The sequence below is a fragment of the Spermophilus citellus genome, assembly GCF_964194105.1.
Source record: "Spermophilus citellus genome assembly, chromosome: 3".
Taxonomy (NCBI): Eukaryota; Metazoa; Chordata; class Mammalia; order Rodentia; family Sciuridae; genus Spermophilus; species Spermophilus citellus.
This window is the reverse complement of record NC_138184.1, coordinates 135,613,240-135,634,273: the sequence shown is the minus strand read 5'-3', so window position 1 is coordinate 135,634,273 and position 21,034 is coordinate 135,613,240. Positions and strand designations below refer to the sequence as shown.

General features: G+C 41.7%; 1 protein-coding gene across 3 annotated transcripts in view; it reads right to left on the bottom strand.

The window, feature by feature from the left end:
* Nucleotides 1-21,034, bottom strand: part of ELMO1 (engulfment and cell motility 1) — a 562,967-nt gene that overhangs the window by 324,135 nt on the left and 217,798 nt on the right. For all 3 annotated transcript variants that reach the window (XM_081286788.1, XM_081286787.1, XM_081286789.1), the window contains exons 11-13: nucleotides 17,618-17,668; nucleotides 14,295-14,417; nucleotides 12,315-12,446 (exon numbers count right to left, since the gene is read on the bottom strand). In XM_081286788.1, coding sequence (XP_081142914.1) covers nucleotides 12,315-12,446; nucleotides 14,295-14,417; nucleotides 17,618-17,668 — 306 coding nt within the window. The remainder of the gene's footprint in view (nucleotides 1-12,314; nucleotides 12,447-14,294; nucleotides 14,418-17,617; nucleotides 17,669-21,034) is intronic.

The following is a 21,034-nucleotide window of genomic DNA, read 5'->3' as shown; positions in this document are numbered from 1 at the left end:
TCTGTCTATCCAATATCAGGAATGGTTCTAGGAGCAAGGGATTCAGTGGTGTGCAAAGTAGATGAGGTCCTACTGACTGGAGGGATCATAAGTAATAACAGTGTAAGGTGACATATGTTGAAACTGGGGTGGCGGAGGGTGGACCTGGAGCAAGGGAAGCTCCAGGTGGACTTACCCACAAGAATTAACAATGGAACCAAGAACTGTAGACGAGAGAAGAGACTTCTAGCAGAGGGAACAGCATGCATGGAAGTTTAGAGTGTCATGGAGTTCACAAATAGTAAGTCCCATGAAGACCTTAGCTCCCCCCTCATTCATCTTTTCAATTGTCCAGTGCCTTAAATGTCATAAATACTCATAAGTATTGATTACATTAAAAAGACTCAATTCATGAGTCTCTGATTTTTAGACTAGATTAAACTCCAATGGGACCCTATTCCACTGCATGATCCACTGTCAAGATGACTTACAGATGACCAGCGGGGATGCGACTCTTCAGTGATCCACTCAGGCCAGACAACTGAAACCCACCGCCCTCTCATCTACACGTCAGATACCTGTTGAGGATCCTCAGCATGCCCAGCCAGCTGAGATGGGCTTCCCTCAATGAGCAGCTGCACAACTCAAAACGCTCTCCCAGGAGAAGGGACAAGTGTGCCCCACCATACAGCTTTCCATGCATGAGGGCTGCTGCCCTGGCTCTTCTCCTAACAGATCTGCTCCCAAACATGCTCTCTATGGAGGATCACTCTGGACCAGCCATCAAATTGTGGGGGCCTTCTTCTTCCTGGTCCCTTTTCTTTTTCCCTAATGCTGACAAGGAACAGCTACAGTGGGAAGGTGAGAAAGATCTTCCAGGGAGCAAAGGAGGAAAAGTCTTAACATATGACATGTCACATAAATGCAAGAGAGGGCTGGGGAGTCAGAGAATCCAAATCAAAGTTACTAACTTCAGACTTGATGCAAGAATATTCAGGCCAATTTCTAGGTTATCCTGGACCAGGTTACCATGGACTAGAGCTGGGTTATCATTTCCAGGTTTCAAAACCTCAACCATCAGAGCACTTGCCTCCCTTCATTCCCTTGTCTACACAGCAAGGTGAACAAGGTGTGATAGAGAAAGTGTCTCTGAGGAGAAGAGGCTCCAAACCCGGAGGAAGAAGGAGGAGGTCACAGAAACCTTGAAGTCCCTGAAATTCAAACCAGTGAAAACCAGAACGGCAGAGGCAAACCAGACAGACAGCCCGAACCAACCTCCCTGTTTTACCTGCATGACCTCCGTGAGACCTTCCAGCTAGCATTTCACTCTTCCTGGAGTGGCAGGACAGCACAGCCTAGAGGCCAAGCCAGATGGGAAACCCGAGCCAGGCAGGAACGGAGCCAGATGCTGGCAACTGCCACTTGCCTGCCACACGCCTGTGGGAAGGTTTTCCAGCACCCTGGGAAACTGGAAGTGACACCGTTTCCAGTTACAAGTAAGCACTACTCTGCATTCTGCCCCCAGACAAGGACGTGGCCAAGATCCCATTGGCTTTAGTTTAAAAACCGTCTATACTGAGTCCCCGAAGGAGAAGCCAGCATGTGGCTGGTGCAGGGTCTTCAATAATGCCATGACAACCTGGGCATGACAAGGTCACAGTGAAACAAGCACTTGGGGTTTCCTCCAGGACTCCAAGGGAAGGGGAGTGTCCTCAGCAACCCCTTAGAGCACCTTAGGCCACAAACAAGCCACACCCAGGTATGTTCTCTTCCTCTATTTTACCATCTGTCTTCCATTCTAGCAGCTTCAGCTAAACAACTCGAGAATGAAAAGGAAGTCTGTCCATGTGTCCTCGTCCTGCCTCCACACTGCAGTCTCTGGGGCAGGTTATTAACCTGTTGAAACTGTTAAAGTCACATTTTCTTCAACTCTGAAGTAGGAATTATAGGACCTGTGCTTTGCAGCTTGTGGAGATGGGAACCATCTGACCCAGGTCCCCCAAAGCACCCAAAGCACTATTGGTGCTGGGGTGGCTGCAGCTGTTCACTTAACCAGTGTGAAACCAATGAAACCCCACTGGACCACCTACAGATGATCTAGTCTCAGCAGGCTAACCAGCTTGGTAATGCAAACATTCCAAGAGAAGAGGCAAGAATACCAAGAAATCAAAGGTTAGCATGCACCTCTTGTGTTCTTAACTATGTTGTCCCTGGCACCATCTGAGGGTCACTTTGAAAGTTAGTAGGTTTGCAGGAATGCATGGAAAATTCCACCTGCATCTCTCCCTCTTCTTTAAAATGAATAAGAACAGAGAGTGAGATGCCTGCTCGGGGACAGTTCTTATATAACCATGCGATTCTCAAATTGGTTTTGTCCCTTCCCATTGGAAAGGTTTTGACAGTCTTCCTACACATACAAAATGCCATCCCCAGAATTAGAATCCCACGCCACGGAGCCAGCTCCTGGTGTATAAATTGCTTCCTCTCAGACACGAAACATGTCCGAGTCTGGACATCCATCGGCTCACACCTTCTCTCCCAATGTCCACACATACCAAATTCAGAGCTATGAAGGACACCTTGACAAATGGTGACCATTTGGAAAAGGAGAAAATGAAATAAAATAAATTGCAATTTCACAGTGTTTCAGGGAAAAGATAAAGAGAAGGCACAACAAGAAGTTCAAGTCCAGCTGTTCAAGACTGTCAAATTCAAGGTCCACTGGAAGCCAGGGACTGTATGATGGCTCTCTAATCTCTGCCCTCCTGTCTGCACCCCAGAATACCCAGTACTATGCTCAGGGGGTGCTCCCAGGGCAAAATCACCAGCCCAAGCAACTATACAGCAAAACATAACAGGTAGAGGTGCTCGGTGATCATAACAATTCACCATAGGTGCCAGAACCCCTTAACTGCTCATCCTAGGATCACCAGCCTAGGTCTGAGGCATTTGCTTTTAAAAGGATATAGTGGGTGAAATCATAGAATTAAAAAGTGCTTCCTGTTGCAGAAAGAAAAATTCGTTTTCTATAGACTGTGGTTTTGAGCCTTAACTACTTTTGAAAATCCTCCTGAAAGCAAGCACCTCTTATAAACTGGATCAATAAGGACATACTTAGCAAATTGCTTACATGATAGTTCCTGGGTAGCAAAAGTGTAGAGAAAAAAAAATCGAAATCACTTCTTTCTTTAGAGGTTTTGTGAGGGGTCCTACCCTGCTAAGCACTTTTATGAAGATTCCCTAGTTCACAGATTTGAAGATGTGTCAACCCGCCCAGGGTTAGCTCTGATGTCGAAGCCCTGTGTTTCTACTTTGTGACCCAGCTGGTTATGGTCAAATGGAAGACTACTCTAGTTATCCAGCAGAAATAGTGCAGGCCCCTGACTCATTTCATTTATCAGATCCAAGTGGCAATGTCAATATTAAGAATGCTGTCAGGTTTCTAAGAAATTGACATCTACTAACTCATTAATCTCCAAAAAAAAAAAGCCTAAATAAAAACTAGTGCCATATCCAATTTACTAATGAGTCATTAAAACATTAGATAAGGGCTGGAGCTGGGGCTCAATGGTAGCACACTTGCCTGGCATGTGTGAGGCACTGGCTTCAATTCTCAGCACCATATATAAATAAAGAAATAATAAATAAAGGTCAATCAACAAATAATTAAAAAAAAAAACTAGATAAATTGCACAAGGTCACACAATTAATGAGCAATGAAGCCAAGATGCAAAATCTGGACTCCCGTGCCAGAGGCTACTGCAGCCATAAAAGCTCTGCTTTATTTCTGTCAAGTAAAACCAGCGTGCTTATGCTTCACTAATCCTCAGGTTTCCTTGCCCTTTCCCCCCATGCATCACCTTTGCATCTTCTGGATCATGATTTTTGCTCTAAAGTCCCATATACAAATAAAAGATACCAAGAAGATTTGTATGATTCTCTAAGAAGTGAATAACTGACCCTACTGATAAATTGCCTCCTTTTCCACAGCTGTGCTATAAAGGGGACAGAACCTTTGTGGATTTTAAGCTAAAATGTAAAGAAGAAGTTTTAAGCAGGGAGACGTTCTTCTGGACCTTTTAAAATCACCCAACATAGAAGCTTAAGTATTCCCCCTTCTCCAGCCCATCAGGGCTGCTCCCTCTAAAGCATCATCTGGCTGCTCATGTAAGTGCCTTTTCTCACTGTGCCCTCTCGTGGCCAAAAAGCAAATCTGCCTCTAGCAGCAGATAAATGAATGTCCCTCCTAGGTTTCAGCAAGGGAGTGGGGGGGGGGGGGGGGCTGCTAAATAGGAAAGCAGCTGGGGAAACCAGGAGTGGAAGAAATCTGTCTCCTCACCCCATCTTCAAAAACTATCCCTGAGAAATTCTGTCGAGAGTTAAAATTAATTTCAGTGAAAAATACTAGGAGACTGAGACTAGTATTGTCATGACAATGTGTGATAATTCATTTGTTTTTAAAAGTTTCCCTTAAAAAATATCAAAACATTCTAAAGATATAATGATTCACGTGTCCTCTGTTCAGAGGGCGTCCAATGCAGGTGGTGGGTGCTTCTAAAATGAGATCTTAGGATGGCTCAGTGCGCTTTCCTACTGGGATAGGAAGAAGGGAATGACAAACTACACATGCAAAGTCACCAAACAGATGGAAATGGCAATGACAACACAGGTCCTGCAAGAAAAAGAAAAATGGGACTCTTGACATCAGACAGTGACAGAGGACACTGTTAGAGTTGCCCCTACAAGCCATCCTGGACCAGTTTGGGACATCATTTCCCAATGCAGCCAGGAAGCAAAGATGGATTAGGAAAGAAAAGACCTACAAGTATTGTACGTAGTACTTCTGGTCTCTCTCTCCCCTCTCTGCCCCCATCCATCACCAGGAATTATGATGATACCAAGCCAAAGCGGAGCTGGCTCTGCAAGACCTTGAGCATCAGTGTGAAGAGCCCACTGGGCAGTAGCCCTGGGCAGCAATGCACTACACTGGGTTTGATGACAGGAAATAAAGCTGGACATCAGTTCTTCTTGGGTTCTTCAGGAGAGTTTTCCAGTGCTGTTGGTTTTTATTTATTTATTTATCTATTTATTTATTTATCCTGCTTGTGCAATTAAAACGTTTGATATAGTCTCTGCAGGTGAATTAAGCACAAAGACAGTGTGTGCCATGTTCTGTATGATTTCACCACAAACATCCAAAACAAGACCACACCAGAGTTGACCCTGAAAAGAAAAGGCAGAAGTTTGGTGACCTTCTCTTCACCTATAACTGTCACCTGCCAATCAGTGAGGTGAACAACAAAACTGCCTAAACCACTGGGGGCCACAGAAGCTGGGTTACAGGCTTCAATGCCCCACAACAGAACTTCCATGAACAGCATAAGGGGAAACAATTACAGTAAGACACAGGAGAAATGTGTGCTGGATCAACAACTCATGCACCATGATGGATTTGGAGCCCTCTGAAGAGGCTCTGAGGCCCCCTGACTCACTCCGTCCTACAGCTTCAAACCCTGTGGGCTCACAAGCAGGGCTGCAATTTACCCAGGAATCGCTGCCAGAGTTCAGGGCGCTTGCTCTGAGCGGATAGTTGTGCTTTGGCACCACCTGGTGGTTACCTAGGGAATCTACTGACTAGTTCAAGTCAACGTTACCTCCATGAAGCAAGACACTGCCTAGAAATGATTAAAACTGGAATCTGCAGCATTTCAGATGGATAAAGAGGATATATAAGCAGAGAAAAACATTAATTAGGCAGATAATGTGAGATCTGGTTCCCCCCCAATAAAATAGGCCCACACAGTGTCTGCCTGTGAGTTCACCTGGCATGATCCATAAATAGGTCCTGGTCCCTGATCACCCCTTCAGTTGGTGGGGACTTTCTGGGGCTGATGTTCTTGCTAGCACTGGCCATAGCCTCCCTGAAGAACACCCAGGGATCTCCTTAATTCTATGTAGCTAAAATTTACAGGATTTTAGTAAATATGGGTTTAAAACATATATGTATCGTCCTGCTTTCACGATCTGTTGTATATGGGAAATATCTGTAACTCAGTTAAAAGCAAATATGTTTGGTGCATATTACTATCCCAATTATGAAATCATTCACATCCCTATGTGATACAATTTACAAAAGCTTGCTTTAGTCTGTGCCTAGAGATGCTTTGTTGCAAACAGAGGGGATAAACATCACAGCCATTAGGTAAATGTCACAATTTAATTTCTCTGATTCCTACTAAAGTGTTCTGGATTCTTACTAATGTTGTGCCTGTACTCCAAGGGACAGAGTCACATTCTCAGTGACCAAACTTTATGTCCATATCCTGTTGAGCACAATGCTATAATGTAAGACAGATTCATTAGAGACTGAATTCTCTACCTAGAATAAATTTAATGATAATTCACCAGATTTCAGGGACATTATATTTTAGTATAGAAGCAGTTTAGGCAGCCTCTCATTTTAAAATAAATGAATCAAGTCACAGTAAGTTATAACACTTTCCCCATGAATTCCTTCTCTGTCCCACATAGTGTTTTGTGATAGGCAGAAATTCTTTACTGTGTCCTTTTCACCTTGGTACAAACCATTTAGCAGCAGGCTTCCTCTTGCCCAGTAGTTACTCATGGATTTCCAAGTATAGTAGATCCTCCTTATTAGTAGTAGTTACATTCTATAAAGTTCTAGCAAGCCCTAAACTCACAAATACTGAACCTCTGCTCCTAGGAGTAACATAGAACAAGGACCCTTTGAAACCTTGCTCACAAAACTTTTGTCAACTGGTCAGTACTATATGTGCTAGTCAGTTTTCCATTGCTGTGACAAAACACCTCAGGTGCAACAACTTAAAAGTGGAAAGAGTTATTTTTGGCTCATGGTTTTGGAGGTTTCAATCCATGATTGCTTGGTCCCATCACTATGGGCTTGTGCTGAAGCAGAACATAATTGTGGGGAACATGTGGCAGAATAGAGTTGCTCACCTCATGGTGGTCAGTTTGGGGTAGGGGAGAGGGACAAGAGGCACCATTCTCATACACAACCCCAGTGACTTACCTCCTCCACTAAGGCCATACCCGCTACAGTTTGTCCTATCCACTAGGGACCAGCCCTCCAACACCTGAATCTTTGGGGGACCCTCTCAATCCAACTATTAGCAGTATATATATTTTTCTTTTATCTGTGTTTCTATTTTAAGGCATCTTATTTAATATATATTATTGACTCGACTACATTCAACTTGAAGCCAACAGCATTTTAATTGATGCCTGAAGGAAGTTTTCTAATACATGCATATTTGTATTTTCTGTATAAAACAGAGAAAATATTTAATATCCTAAGTGCACCCTCCAGCCCTGTTGCATTTGGAACCCCTGACTGCACTTCAACACCAAGACACTTTAAACAGCAACACTTACCAATGCAAAGAAGAGAAATGGGGAAAACGTGGCCCTAGATAGACCACAAAAGGAGACTCATTTACAGTAGGTGAGCTGAAACAAAAGGCAGAGCACTGCCCTGTTGTTCTGTTCAACGGGGAAAACAGCCATTGGACAACTCACAAGAATAATCTCCAAAACACCTTGAATATTATTTGGACGTTACTAGCAAATTTTAGTGAATGGGGAATTTCTAAGTATGGAATCCATGAACAGCAGGGACTGACAGTATATTTTCAACTCTTTTGAATTTATGACTCTCTATGATCTATCCCTCACTCCTAAAGCCAACTCTACATCTCTCTCTCTCTGGAGGCAACGTAAACACTAGCTGAACAGAACAACCCCGGTTTCTCAAGCACACAGTGTTCTTTCATCTTTCACAGCTATTCTGTACCCCACATCTTCTCATCACCCTCCTGGGACAACCTATTACTCCCACATTTCCCTAACCCATCTGTCACAGTGTCATGGGACTCTGGGCGCTTTTCCAATAATTTGAATAATAATCACAACATCCTAATTATTAAAGCTCATTTCATGGACTGTTTACTATGTACCCAAGCACTGCTCTCAACAATTTACAATAAGAACTTAACCTGCACAACTTATTGACAGAGATCATTAGTATCCTCCATCAGAAAAGAAAATGGAACTGAAAATATCAAGTGCCTTGCTCAAGTCACTCAGCAGAGGAGTAGGAGCCTCAGAAAGGGATGTGGGCCACCCGAATTGGAACCTAAGCTGAATCACAGTGCTGCGCTCTCACAATAACTGCTAAATCTAGGAGCACTAAGATGAAGATGCTTCTTTCAGCAATATGGGGACAGGGATAGAAATAGAGGAAGGAATACAGAAATACACAGTTCACTCCATACCTTACCATTAGCATCCAAGAAGAAAATATTCTAATGACAGCAAGCACTGTGTGTGGAATTATATCTGTGTACTATGCATAATTATCTTTTATTACATAAGAAGGTAGAAATCCTCTTAAAAATTAGAAGAACATGAATCTTAATTCTGAAATAAGATTTTTATCATTACCCATTACCTTTTCTACCTTCACATCTCAGTTGTTTTTTTTTTTTTCCTTAAAGATAAACCTGAACAAATTAAGGAAAATGTTTATAAAACTTCATAGGTTAAAGCACATTGTATGGTTTAGAAACAATTTCTTCCAAAAAAAAAAAAAGATAAAGAGTGTATTTTGTCCTCAGTGAAGTTAAATAAAAGGGTTGGGTGCGGTGGTGCACACCTGTAATCCCAGTGGCTCAGGAGGCTGTGGCAGGAGGATCATGAGTTCAAAGCCAGTCTCAGCAACAGCAAGGCACTAGGTAACTCAGTGAGACCCTGTCTCTAAATAAAATACAAAATAGGCCTGGGGATGTGGCTCAGTGGTTGAGTTACTGTGGTTGAGTTACCCTGAGTTTAATTCCCGGTACACACAAAAAAAAAAAAAAAAAAAAATCAGGTATTTTTCTGTGTCTTGTAGAATCATACAAACATTTAATCACTTTGGATTGAGATTTTTGGAGTTATTTTATCAGAAAAATCTGTTTCATAGTGACACTGTGCTAAGAAGGAATGAGAGGCCCATCTGCCTTCTCAAAGATATTGCGGCTCATTATCCGTTAACAAACTGTTCTTTCTGCCTTGTTGGAAAACTCAAAAACATGCCTTTGACTACCATAATGTGATTTCCCAAAAAGGAAGGAAGGGAAACACCATGGCTAACTATGCCCTGGATTCCAAGCGCCATGCTAATCACCAACTGATGGCCTGGCAGGGCCCTCCAGCAACCTTGAAATAGAAAAGTCACTGTCCATCTTCACAGCTGAGGAAACTGATGCCACACAAGTATTTTCCCTCAGAAGTATAGAAACTTACATTAAAATCTAGAGCCACCCCTTCCCACTTCCAGGACTCCAAAGACATCATTTAACACTTCCTAGCTGTTGCCTAACTTGGAAGAAATGAAATAAGAAATTCAGTTCATCTTATGGATTAAATTTTTCTTCAAAGAGATTCAAAATATCATTCAAGCCTCAAATTTCTCCTTCAAGTTCAGTGAGGAGTGTAAAGGGAAGATGACATTTCTTTGGGGAACACAGAGATAATTCTGTACAGAGTGCTAACTCCGTCTAGAGTCTGCAGCCAGCTTGCAGTGTTGCAAAACGGCCTCTAGGTGGTGCTATGAGCCCGTGAGTCCCTGGACAGGGGCTCATTTATTTCTGCCATTATTCAAAAGTGAAAATACCAGCTTGTCAAAGTGGTTGGCTCACTTCCAGCACAGAAATCATTACTCAACAGTCTTTCCAACTTCTAGACTCTCTGATGCAAGACCATGGCCTTGGAGGAGCTGTAGGGGAAGATCTAAAATTTTAAACTAAGACGAAACCACAGGGAAAAATACTAATAATAAAGGAAACCAATACTCTTTTTGTTATTCTCTGTTTGAGGTTTTCTTTTTCCCTAAAATAACTTTTCAGGTCCTTGGGAAGGGGACTCATCAATTCTGAAGGCCTTAACATCACAATAAATTGACTTTCAGCAGGGGAAAAAAATGCTTCATTAAGTACTCATAAAGCAGAGCACTCACCAGACACAGAAAATGAAAACTGAGATGAACCCACGGCAGAAGTGTAGAAGGAATTAGCAATAATGTAAAGACAGATGGAGCTACATTGAGAAAAATTACTCCCATGTTGGCTCATGGAATAGGCTGGAGATTTTATATAAAAACAGAGTCCTGCCCCCCTTTCTATATAACCTTCAGAGGGCCCAGGGCCTGGAATAATTCCAGTTCTACTCACTGCTCATTCCCCAAGCTTAATCTCTCCTCTGTCCCTTTGCACTATGCACTCTGCTACCCCAAACCATCAAGACTTGGGGCAGGGGTACAAGGCTGTCCTGCCTTGAGGTAATTTATGGAAAGAGCTCAGCATCTGCATTTTCCATATAATTCAAAAGAAATCCAGGCAGTGACAGAAAGATGATGAAATTGCAGAAACACAGGGGTACCAGGCTCTGGGCCAGGAAGGGGTAGCAGAATCAGTCAGGAGTATGTTTGAAATGCACACACCATAATCTCATCTTAAGTCTGATATGACTTAAGGGTAAGGCAAGAGGCTGGGGTATTTTGCCAAATCTCTCAAGTGATATGGATATGTCCTGCACAGCACAGGAAAGTAAAATTAGAAAGAACTGGAAGGGAGGCAGAAGGCAAGTGTTGTCCACCTTTCCTGGGGTATATCTTTGGGAAACTGCTCTTCTTACTCTAAGTAAAAAGAGGACCTTGATCATCAACACACACCAGGTATAGGAAATTCTCACCTGGTCCATCAATCCTGACTCTTTCTGCTGAAAGTTTTAAAATTCAATTCACTAAGAGATCAAATGTTGAATGTCAAGGTCAAAATACAGGATATGATGGTGTAAAAACTCTGTCACAATACCTTTTTAAAGCAAGTTCCAAAGCTGAATACATTGCCAACAAATATTCTTATTAGAAAAGACAAGTTGAAACTAACATTATAAAAATGGTAACTTAGATTATTTTTCTAAGTTTAAGAGACATTATTGAAGAGGGATTGAAAAATATATGTATATGGTCAGTGTGACCCACTGCTAGTTAAAGTATAAATTACAGGATGTTGATGGATAGTAATGAGGCAATATCAAAAGTATTAAAAATCTCTACCATAGATAATTATAGCTCCACAAATTTATACTAATAAATGTGATCATGGATGTGCATAAATATTGGGCTGCAAAAATGTTAGAGATTTAATGGAAGTTATTAATAGTTTTCAAACACTGAATCAGTAAAAGAGCTAGTTAAATCAACTTCAGTACATTTAAATTAAAATAAATAAATAAATCTCTCAATAATGAAAAACACCTATTATCTGATATAGAAGCATTTTTAATTAAAAATTTTGAAGAAAATTCAAAAACATTGTGAATTTTAAAGAAAATTTCTATAGAAGACAAGTCCTCCCAAGTAACATATAAAGTACAGGACTACTTTTGTTAGATTAAATGTAAACATTAACATATATATATAATACATACATACACATAGTGTACTGTACATATTAGTATATATTAACACACGAGTATGTGTACATGTATATATACAGATATAATTTTGTCCAAGAAAGAGTATTTAAAATAAAAAAATGTACCTAGTGATTTCTAATCACTGAAGCCAAAATCTCATTCATGTCATTTTTTTTATGGAACTTAAAAAACCCAAATTTATACCTGCAAAATTTGAGCTTACCTGAAGGTCACCCTGAAACTGATGGTGCCATGGGGTAAGAACAGACTACAAGTGGATATAACAACAGACTACACTCCGAACAAGTTGTGTTCTAATTTGCAAACTGAGAAATAAAATTGAGGAGTCAACCTATTAGCATCTGTGGCAAGATAAACCTTTCAGGAAGATATAAAGTGTATGAAACTTATCATGATTAAATTTCAGAAATTTTCAATTTGATTTTGATACAAAATCCGTGTACATAAGTAATGCAATCACTGACCCAATGATATGGCCTCTCCCACCATTGCCAGCATACAGCATGTAACTCAAACAGAACCTCAAGCATCTTGTAAAGCAGATTTCAGGGAGATGAGATGCAATCCGGGCTAACTACTCTTGGTTACACTTAATCAGAACTGAATAAACAAAGGCAGTATTAGTCACACTTGTGCAAGTTATTCCATTTCACTGCAGCCAAAGGACTTTCATGTGATCCTGTTTAAACCAGCTAAACATCTGGAAATGTGGAAACTATTCTGTAAAGTACAAGAGGACCACACGCCTGATGAGGCTGAGGTCAGCCACGGGGAGGCTGGAAGGAGAGAGAGCTTACTGGAGACAGCTTACTTACAATGAAGCCAAGTTTTTTATAATCCCGAGTGTACATGGACTTGCGCTTCTCCATGCTGCCGCTGCTGTTGTTAGGCTCAGACTCGGCATCAAAAGCAATTCTTCGAAGTTCAAATATGATGTCTCTTTGAGCCTAAAGGAGTTAGGGAGGGGAGAAAAAGGAGGGAGGGAAAGCTGCTTTCATTGTGTGATGTGACACAACTACCTCTTTCCCCAGAGTCTAAATGAATCACTACATTCAGGCAAAAGAAAAACAGATAAAAGACAACCAATGTTCGAAGTTAGGGCTTTGCTGACTTCTCTTCCTCCTGCCACTCTCCCTGATGGTTAGCCTGGGTCGTATTCCACAACTCTTCTTGCAGCCAACTCATTTGGAGGGCTAATATCAGTTGCCCAGGACTGTCCTACATGAGACCCCCAATGTGATGGAAGGGTTGTGATTGGAAAAGATAAAGTTGGGAGAACCTGGGAGCACTGGGCTGTTAGAGAGGCACACAGGTTCAGGGACAGTACTCAGGTTACAAGGGACCCCTACAGAACGATTTTATGGACTCTAACATGTCACTAAAACAAATGAGCCAAAAGGAAGAAACAACCCCAGTGTCCATCCATGGATGAGTGGATAAAACACAGGTCCAACAGACAGACAGTAGTGGCATATTATTCAGTCACAGAAAGGGACAAAATTCTTACACAGGTGACAATGTGGATGAACCCAAGATATTTTTTGCCAAATGAAATATGACACAAAATGACAAATATTTTCTAATTCCATTTCTACGAGCTTCCTACAGTAGTCAAACTTCTAGAAACAGAAAGTGGCATAGGGTTACCAGGGGCTGAGGGGGAGAGGGCAGTTGGGCAGTTATTGTTTAATGGGCACAGAAATTCAGTTCTGCAAGATGGAAAGATTCTGGAGATGAATCGTGGTGATGTTTTCACAGCAATGGGAATGAGCTTCATGCTAGTGAACCGTACACTTAAAAAAATGGATAAGATGATAAATGTTAGGTTAAGTATTTTTACCATAACAAAAAAAATTTCATAAAAAAAGAAGAATTTGGAAACAAGGAGCATTGCTCCATTATTAGGACGCACTGCTCTCCATCACTAGAAAAGGTAAGATGACAGTCTCATCTCCCTGGGATGATTACACTTGGCCTTGCCAAAAATGTGCAGCATGGTTACTGGCCTCTCTTAGCCTCCTCCATCATTCTTAATCACATGGCCTTGTGCCATGAATGAAGTGTTGCAGCAGCCACACACTCCACACATGCAGCCCACATCTGCAACAGATCAGGCCCTCACGTGCCAATAATGAGTGTTTTCCTCTCCAAAGCTGCAGCACTGCTTAAGTTGAAAATGTGCTACAGAGGGGCAGGCTTCCCAGCTGTTTCCTCTCACTCTACTCTCACACAGTAAAGTTCCCCCCCAAAAGCTTCTGGATGGAGACAGAATCTTTCATGGAAACAACCAAAGACTTAGCAGGGAGTTAGAGCAAAGAGCCAACTAACAAAACTGCCAGCCCGATTTATTTAAATAAACCAGCCCGGTTTGGTTTATTTAACACAGGACTAACCACTGGCATTGATCATCGGAGAAAGGAAATTACTTCCAATTTGCAGAATCAGTATCACACAGAACTATCCTTGGCCCTGGTCATCTGGGAACTTGATCCCAAAGTTATCACTATCTAAGGTACGGTGGCCAAGGGCCAAGGTCTGAGGCCATGGACAGCAAGCTCTCCTATCTAAAAGAGGAAGAACATGGATGTGTTCAGGGCCTAATGGAAGAATCCATTTATTTTATTCTCTGATCCCAGGTTCACCTAAATTTTAAAGTCATACCACCAAGTTTGAGAGTGTAATAAGTCAATCATATGATCATCTTAAAGTCCTGGCTTCAGGGTAGCTCCAGAGAAGACTTTTAGTGACACCTCCTTCCCCTCATGTGCTCTCACTGCTGTCTGCTGGGCACCCACCTGGTCCTGGGGATCCATCTTGGTCATCATCCTGTCTTCCAGGAGGTTAAAGGTGAGCACTTGGAGAACATAGAGCTGGTGCGCCATCTCATTGTTAATGGCTCGCTGCGCTCGGATGACATGCTAGAGAGATGGTTCACAAATGACACTTTTAAATAACAAAGAATAAGCAAAAATAAATAAATAAATAAATGTTAACCCTTGTTACCCCAAGTAGAACTTTAACAGTGTTTATTTGGATGCACAAGGGATGGAGAATTACGGAACCACCTCTCACAAGAAAATCAGGGCACACATAATCTCAGAGCTTTCCTTGACATTGTGGGGGCCCAGTAAGGTTCCTGATCTTGTGGCCAAAAACCTGGAAAAGATCTACTGTGTGCAGAAGCTCCTGGATGAAGGGGGAAAGGTACTTCAAGAAAAAATGTACCTGAGATGAGTGACTGGAGGACACCTCTGATTATGCTGCAAGGGACCAGCAGCATCCACCTATCACAAGAACCTTATGGTCATCTCACCCCAGGATGGCCTCTCCCAGGTTTTCCCACTTCTGATGGGGGGATAAGTTTTAGAAGCAACACACAACAGCAAAATATTCATCTGATTTGTAGTGAACTCACTGTGGGAACTCCACAAGCCCCACTTCCATCCTGGTGTAGTCTGCAAATGTTGCTACATTTTTTTAACAGTTATTAGTTAAAAATTAAATGAAAACTTACATGACATTTCTTTATAGAAACAAGACTAAAAGCAGGACAAACATAAAAGTGGTGGCCGGAAGTTGGACGCATGGGGCTTTGCTTCCACCACAGCTCATACAACAGCCAGGTCTAATGTGTATCCTTTTCCGAGAGACCTTGGCTATACTTTGAAAATGCCAAATGACCAGTCACAGTGGCAAAACACTATTCAGATCCATGATTTTGAATGCAATAGACCCAGCCAGGCCCTGCTATCTGCAAGAGAGCTTGGTTTTGGCACCCCCTGTTGCTACCAGTAGATAGCTGGAAACTCACTTCTAAGTGACCCTTCAGTAAATGCCAGAGGTCCCCAACATGAAAAAAAAATGAGCTTCCAGCCAGGACTGGAGGATAATTAGCCACTTTTTCTAGCCTCATGTACTCCTCCTTTCCTAGAGAGTCACAGTAAAGGCTCTTGGTGACACTCTGGGTTCTCAGGGTGCTGCCTGGCTACCTCCTGACCTGGCACGCACCATGTCCCCACATGGGCTGTGAACATGACATTGAAGCAGCCTGCTAAAAATGGAGGAGAGGGAGAAGAATGAGAGAGAGAAGGACAAGGAGGAGGAAGAGAAGAGGGAGGAGGATGTAATTCAAATGGCTGAACCAAAATTATGGGAGGGGAGAAGCTAGAGGATGGAAGGTAGGGGGTGGGGTGTCACACTCCATATCCTTCATTCTCCAAAAGGGAATGGTAACTTGTACAACTTTAGTGCCCCAAATGTATGGGCATCCATTTAATTAAAATCTCCCAGACCTCTGCACTTCAACTTGCTGTCAGAGACTAGAAACCTTAAACTTCCAGCTATGGACATTTCATAAAAGAAGTGACTCTGAAGCCAATTATCTTTGAGACAAGGTGGCTATTGTCATTCCACCCACTCATTTCTCTGAAGATTCCAACCTCAAGTGCCACACCCGGGGGGTATGAAAAACAAGCGAAGCCCTTCTTCATCCATCATTTCCAACCCTTCATCTCCCACCTGGATCCCTCTCCTTGCGCAAACACTTTCACTGAACTACACCTTACTATTGACTGCAGCTTCCACATTTTTAGGGCCAAGATAAAGAATGGCCTATTATGAATCTTTCTGTATTTTCTACAAAGCCATAATTAGATGTAGAATCTATTAGGCTGTTTTACGAAGACACATTTCAGATTTCAGTTTGGGGGTGGGGGGCATTTTGCCATCCCTGAAGAACTGGAACACCTCTTTTTTTTATCAGATGGTGAAATTTACATTTCATTCTTGATAGCCAGGAAATTTAAAATCAAACTTGATCACCAACTGCAGTCCTTACCATCGGCCTTGAGTTCTAGAATATTTAGTTTCTTTACCTGAAAAAAGGTTTTCATTTTTGAGAAAAGGAGGCAGGGAAGAGAAAGAGAGAGAGAAAAAAATGTGTGTGTGTGTGTGTGTGTGTGTATGTATGTATGTGTTGTATCTGTATGTGTGTGTATGTGCCATGTATTTCCTAACTGACTCTGAGGCCTTGCCCATTTCTAGAGATAACAAAGTACTTCTTTCATATGCAAACCAGCTGGAGCTCATGCCACCATCCCTCTGTCCTCATCACCAAGGAACACGTCCCAGACAACTAGAACAGTCCATAAATTCCCAAACCCACTGAATTTATTGAAACTTCCCAATCCTAAACCTGCTTAGCCACTTTCTCTAGCCTCATGTACTCCTTTCCTAGACAGTCACAGTAAAGGCTCTTGGTCACACTGCCCCTGACTCCTGACCAACCTGGCTTCCCTGTGAGGGCCCCCTCCTGGTTGTGGTCGGCTCTTCCTTTTGGGAATTATAAGTAGCAAGCTCAATGACCTCTAGACCTGTTGGCTTCATCATAACTGAGCAATAATAAAACATTGTGTGTGTGTGTGTGTGTGTGTGTGTGTTGTGAATTCTAAGCTTGCTGAACTGGAATCGTATTATCAGATTTTTTTTTTTTCATTCTAAGCAGAAAACCTGCTTCTCTCAAGTAGCTGAGAAGGCCTCAGGAAACCTTGCCGTTTGGTTTAGTTATAAACACTCACAGTGCGACTTTAAGGGCTACTTTCTCCCTGAGGTACAAGATCAGTTCTGCACTGCAGTTAGTGAACGGTTCCCATGTACTTTCCTTCTTTCCTCCTGTAAGGGGGCCAAGAAAATGATGGCCAAAATTTCAAGGCTTCTCTCAGGGCCTGGTATGTCTCCAGACAGCTTCCTCATTTTAAAAAAAGTACAAGTTCATTTTGGTGTGTTTTTTTTTTTTTAAGCCCCTGATGTCCTTGACTGAAAAGCCAAAAGTCTCAGTGTCTGTACTAAACCTGCCACAGGAAGAGGAAGGTCCAGCTCCTCAGGCCCTTTGCTTCCTAGAGCAAGGTAAGACTCCTCCTGCCAATCACAGGAGGCAATTCCTGTGGGAAAGCCTTACTTATTCCAGTTCCACACACACACACATTCCCCTCCTTTATAGACCCTGCTGCTTCACCACTGTTCCTGGTCACAGAGCAACCACAACAGAGGCCAAAAGAGAAGTGACAGCGCACCAGGCCGCTCCTCCCAGCAATGCAGTCCCAGCCCCCGAGGTACTCACTGTTAGAATGATGGAGCGCAGCTGCTTCTGAGCCAAAATATTCGCCATCTCCTGTACAAGAAAAGCACACCCACACGAAGGCTTAGGTTAGAGAGACACATTTCAGCAGGGCCAACAATGACTTTATCCTGGGGTATGCTTCATAACTGTATATCAGCAGTATTTCTTAGGAACTCCCATTCAAATTATTTTTTTTGCATAGTCCATTTAGATTATAAAAGCCAGATGCAAAAACAAGGAAGGAAAATCTGGCACCTGTACACTATTTTTTTTTTTTTTGCCTTTAGAAAATTCTTCTTTGCAGAAAAAGGTGAGTGCTGAATAAAAATCAAACATTCCAAATGAAAGCAATGGTTCTCCATTAGAAAGGCTCATCATCTTTTATTAGACTGTGTGCTGAAAGCTTTTGCGAGGCAATGCATGCCTACTACAATATTGTCCGATATGAAAGAACCATCGCTTTAAAGAGCGAGGTCTTCTAAAAGCCAGTTCACTTTTATCTGTGCAAGACCAAAGGGGGAGTAGCACATACCCCAGACCAGAAAGCAGGCTCTGCCAGTGAGCCCAGTGGGGTTTTAGCAGATGTCCCATATCTGGGCAGATGCCCAGCTCTGGTGTTCATACTCGGCTCCTTCCACTCTGCTAGGGCTCATTCCTGCAGTTTGTGCTTTGTGCTCTGGCATTTCCTGACTGGCACAGAGAACTTAGGAGTGGTTTCACAGACAACCTTTATCAATACTGACAAGTAGATACTAATTGGAAAATTAAAAAGTAGAGCATGGCCTTGGCCTTGGTATACTTTCAAAAAAGCTCAAAATACTGCTCATATTCAGGAAGACACTGAGATGCTGGTTTTTGGTGGGGAGTATTTTTGGCGTTGCTACTCTTACTAAGCAGAGAAGAAACTAAGCTACGATTCAAACAAAATAACCATAAATTTTACCAAGGTTGAAATAAATGTGCAGAAAGCTAGGAGAATCAAGAGCATGGGGGAAGGAGCTACGAGGGGACACAGGCAAGGTGGACAGGAGCAGAATGGCAGAGCGGGGCCTACTTATTCAGGCTGACGGAGGGAACGTGGGTGACTTACAGTCAGAGGACAATCAAGGATGTCAACATTGCTCTCTACATCAACCTAACGGCGTCATCGCCACCACAGAAAGGAAAGCAAGCAGGAGAGAAGAAGGGATGGAAATTCAGAGCACTCTGTTAGAGGTTGGCAGCTTCAACGCAAGGCCCCTTCTGACCCACCACACTGAGAAGCCGGTAAATACTGTCAGACGATTCCCAAGGGTGGATGGCATGGGAGACCAAACCCAGCACTAGGTCCTCTCCCCCACTCTTGGAAACTCAGAAACTAGAGCAAGGATACTATTCAGAAACAAGCTCAAGGACAACCCAAAATGGAACCTGTCCTCCACATTGCAGAGAAAGTAGCTCACTCCTCCCTATCTAAACAGAAAGGCCTGGAGGTTTGTCTTGTTTTGCTTTGATTTTGTTGTTTTGGACCAGATGACAAACAAAAGGCCCAAAGAATCCTACATCTCTCTTAATTTCCTTCTATGAATTTTATAAATTTCCTTTATAAAAGTGAAAGTACTGCCCAATAGTCACATGAATCAAAAAAGAAAAAATACTCCTTCTCTATGCCTATTTTGGCCTGTTTATAAAATATTAAAGTTAGAAGGGACAACATATTTCTGATAGCTACTAGAGCATTCATTAATTATCTGTTTACAATATTTATCTTCTGCATAACACTATGGGCTTCTCATGGGAACAGAGAATATATTACGCTTTGTATTCCCAGCTCAAGGCGCAATGTCTAGCACCGAGCAGACAATAAATGTTTGCTAAAAGAACAAATGAATATTTTATGCTCCCCTCCTGTGGAACAGAAGCTTCATCAGAGAGAAAAAAATACATATGCTTGTCCACATCATGGATATTTTTGTCTAATATTGGGGAATTGTGTAAAGATGAGAATCCATGGGGAATGTTTTAGAGCACTAAAAAGATCTAAAATCATAGATAGACACAAATATGGATCTAGATATACCAACATAGAAAGACGTCCGCAAAATATTTTTTTAGTTCTAAAGGCAGATTTTTTTCCTTAAATGAAATAATGCACAGAGTATGCTTGCCTTTAATGAAAAAAAAATGATACATGTAGAAGAATATTTGCATAGAGTAAAGCAGGAAGCAGAGCCATGAGCCATGAGAGTCACAAGGTTCGTGAGGAACTGCAGTGGTTCTTTTTCTGGGTATGCAATTATGGGAGTCTCTCAAACTTTTTTCAAGTCTGTCTTTTCTGAGTTTCCTATCAAGTCCTTTAAGAGTCTTTGTTTCAAATAATGCTTATCAAAATCACCAATGTCTATAAAAAATTTTGGAAGACATCTCGTCAACACATTTGCCATTAAAATAGTAATTTGAACAATGGCAAATCATTGTAAGGAATTCACTCACTTAATAGCAACCCCTTTTCCTAAAAATCCATTGTGCATGTTCCCATCATTTGTGCAGAGAAAGGAGAATGTCTTTAGTCCAGGAAGCATGGGAAAGCAGGACTTCCACCCCAAGGACAGCCAACCAGAGCAGATAGGAGGGAGAGGAGCTTTAAATTCACTTTATACAATTTAAAAACTAAAGGAAACCCAGATAATGAAGTCCAATGAATGTGATGGAACCCAAGTCAGCAAAAGAAGCATTAAAAAAAATAAAAGTATTAGACTGAAGTAGGTTTTAAACACACAAGCAAACAATGAGTTCTGTAAGTACAATACACAAGTTTTTAGACTACATTTTAATCTAACTGGAGCAAGAAAATGGTCCTGGTATCTTCTATTCTTCTGGTAAGTGTTTGTGTGACAAATACAAGGAAATTCTGTGGGTGGCACCCGCTTGATTGGCATTTGATGGGACTCTCTGCAGGTAAAGGCAAGGAGGCTGGGCTTCTAAGTCTGGCTCTTACCAGCTCAGTGACTTGGTCATTTTTTTTTTTTTACTCCTTTTGCATCTCAATTTCCTCATTTGTAAAATAAAAATAATACAGCTTTCTCTTAATATGTGAACGAAATTAAATTAAATGATAAAATATAATTGAACATCATGCCTGGTGCATGGCAGACTATTGATAATACTGTCATTAATGGCAGTATTTGGCAGATTTTCCTATTTGACCAAAAAAAATTTTTTTTGAGAACTTTTAGTTTTTCAGAACATATGCCAATAAAAATGTCATGTCAAAATTAGCCAGGTTAAAACTTTATTTTACTGGCTTATAGTCTCACTTGTTAATATAATCTTCTGTTTTATAGGCTTCCAGTGACCTTCAGGAAAAAAATAGCAAACTGTTTTTCATTAAGGACTTGCGATCATTTTTAGAGCACTCACAGCTCAGAAATGTTTTAA